At 21.7% G+C, this 3047-nt stretch overlaps 2 protein-coding genes across 2 annotated transcripts, besides 2 other annotated features; both read left to right on the forward strand.

The window, feature by feature from the left end:
* Window positions 1-30: 30 nt before the first annotated feature.
* Window positions 31-1209: a repeat region.
* A 764-nt stretch (window positions 1210-1973) lies between these two features.
* Window positions 1974-2041: a sequence feature (AT_rich).
* A 25-nt stretch (window positions 2042-2066) lies between these two features.
* Window positions 2067-2513, forward strand: EDI_102630 (uncharacterized protein; the record flags this gene model as incomplete). Its single annotated transcript, XM_001739494.1, has 1 exon — window positions 2067-2513. One exon carries the CDS (start codon window positions 2067-2069, stop codon window positions 2511-2513), a length of 447 nt encoding a protein of 148 aa, XP_001739546.1.
* A 38-nt stretch (window positions 2514-2551) lies between these two features.
* EDI_102640 (uncharacterized protein) lies at window positions 2552-3047 on the forward strand (the record flags this gene model as incomplete). Its single annotated transcript, XM_001739495.1, has 1 exon — window positions 2552-3047. A coding segment is annotated over one exon (496 nt), but the record flags the coding sequence as incomplete, so codon positions are not given.

Below are 3047 nucleotides of genomic sequence, written 5' to 3' on the forward strand. Positions count from 1 at the left end.
AAGAAGTAGAATGAATTAATTAATAGGGTCAATGATAATAGAGATAAAGTGAAACTAATACAATAAATAATCCAAATGAAGAAATAATTATGAACTATAATATTCAAAATAACAAAGAAAGAAATATAAATAAAGAAACAATAGAAGAAGAAAAGAAAAAGAATAATTACATCAAAAGAAAAACACAAAGAAATAATAAAATTAAATAAAACACTTTGAAACAACAAAACAAATGAACCACCAATGAAATAGTAAAGGAACCAGAAAATCACACAATAAAAATGAATAAATTAGAAATTAAAAAAGTTAAAAAATGACAAAAAGAAAAATATTCAATATACTATTTGTTTACAACATTGATAATTTGAATCAAACTACATTAATATGTGAACAAAGAATAAATAACATTGAGTATACAAATGGAAATAAAATAAAGTGATATGTTAATTCTAAAAATGATAAAGTTGATAATTATTGAAAGATTCAAAATGAATTTTAATTTGAATAGAAAAGAAGAATATATTAAAGAACCACAACATACATTTCATTTGAATAATAAAACATATAACCATTTGTTTTGATTTAGAGAATGATATGATATTTTGTTTATAAAGAAAATGATAAAAAAAAAATGAAAACATAACTCATTTTCATATAAATGAATAAGAAATGTAATTTCTTGAAAAAAATAACCACAATCTTTCACATCAAAACAAGTCATTGTAATTGAAAATATTAAATTACGATTATTTAAAAACAAGAACATTTCAAGTATTAATGAATGAAATGATGAATATAAAAATATATTTCATTCTTGGTTTTATTTCATTTGAAATACTCACATTCAATTAATTAAATAATAAATAATAAGAAAAAAATAGAATTAAGAATAAGTGATAAATAAACATATAATAAAATGAATAAAAATATTCGTTTTTATTAATCATTTCATTGATTTATTTATAATATGAATATAAATGAATGGATATGATAATGTAACAAAATAAGAATAAATAAGGATAATATAAATAAAATAAGATAAAACAAATTATTATATATTTCTTATTTTATTCTTCTTATTTCTATTTTTCTTTTATATTTATTCATTGATTATCATTTCATATTAACAATGATAAATAATAACACAATATATAATAAATAAATGGAAGAAGACAATAAATAATAAATAAAAGAATAAAATATATACAATAATGATGATATTTAACAATTCAACCATACAAATCAGAATCAAATAAGAATAGAATGTGTTGAAACAAATAAAAGAAGTGATAGATGATTATTGAATCAAACACCAATAAAACAATTAAATGAGAAAATAACTAAGAATATAAAATAAAAAGAGATAAATTAGAAATGATAATAGTTCAAGAAATGAAAGGATGATGTGATTCATTATCTATAAAATAGAAAATAATGAGAATTGATTGTTCAATAACCATCAATATATTTAATACATTGAAAGGTACCAATCAAACTAGAAATAATTTATTCAGAAATTAAAGAACAAAAAAAAATTAACATTGCGTCAAATAATATTAATATACAATTTGTATGTATTACCAAAGAAAGAAGTGAAGAATGGAATATTAATGAGAAATCAACTATTAGAATGTTACTTGATCATGTATGTACTATTAAAGAATTATCACAAACTGAATGACTAGTTATTATTATTGAATATTTACATTAATGAGAGATTTGCATATTCAGGAAGAAAGTAACAAATAATATTTGGAAGTATTAGCACTCCAGTAACATTTAGTTCACATACTGAAATATTTATAAACACAACACATTGAACAATGTCTAGTTAATGATAGAAAATGATATGAAGGATGAGGTGAATCAAATTCATTACTATTCGGATTTGTATGAATTGAAAAATTTAATAGAAGATATACAATGTATTGAACAACACTAACAATCAGATTATGAGATGGTATTCAATATTCTAAAAATTAATAAACATTAATAAACATTGATATTTTCAAATTCAAAATAATAATAAAAGAAATAAAAAGAACTGAAAAAAGAATAATAAAAAAATGGATAATGATGATAGATTTAATCAAGTCAATACTCTCATTAGAAAAGAAGGAATAACAATCAAAGGATATTGTGTGAATGATAAAAGAATGATTTGTTTCAGTGATAATAATAGAATCATTTATTATAACATTGATACACAAGAAAGTATAATTCATACACCACCACCATTAATGAAATCAGCACCAATTATTAGTATTGATTGTTATGAAGATTTAATACTCACAATTTCAAGTGATTTCACTGTATTAGTCATTGAAATTGAAACATATCGAGTGTTTTATCGACAAGTGATTTCAGGAGCAACCAAAGGATACTTTTTATCAGCAAGAATCTTTACATTATATTCAAATGATAAAACACTGAGAGTAATTGAATATCCTGATACATCGATTCTTGGATTTGGACAACGAGGACATGTTGATGTATTATCAAATTATGTTTAACACATGTCACAGCAAAAACAAAAGAAGTCGGACAATTTATGTTAGCAACAAGTAAATCAGTATTTTTATGGTTATGTGATTTAAATGATGAGAAAATGAATAGAAATGAATCAAAATATCAGAGTTGTATTCCACCATTCACATGTCCACCAACAGAATATTATCTGTATAAAAAAATCCAAAGTATTTCATCAACACCTATTCTTCAAATTGAAAAGAAGGAAACACTCCCACATCTTTGTATATTACATAATAACACAATAAGTTTGTATGAAGAAAGATTTGATGAAGGGAAATTTAGTATTGAAATAATTCAAGAAATCAAAGTTAAATCACCAATATCTATTATTTGCTGTGATACAATCATTTTAACACAATATAATAATCAAATTAAAGTTAATCAAGGGAATAGAGAGAAAGAAATAATAAATAATACACCAATAGAAGAAATTCAGAATAATGATAAAATGATAGTAATACTCACAATGAATAGATTAAAAAGTATAGACATTCCAACAGAAGAAGAAATGATAG

Source organism: Entamoeba dispar, genomic scaffold (genome assembly GCF_000209125.1).
Source record: "Entamoeba dispar SAW760 scf_1105229462199 genomic scaffold, whole genome shotgun sequence".
Taxonomy (NCBI): Eukaryota; Evosea; order Mastigamoebida; family Endamoebidae; genus Entamoeba; species Entamoeba dispar.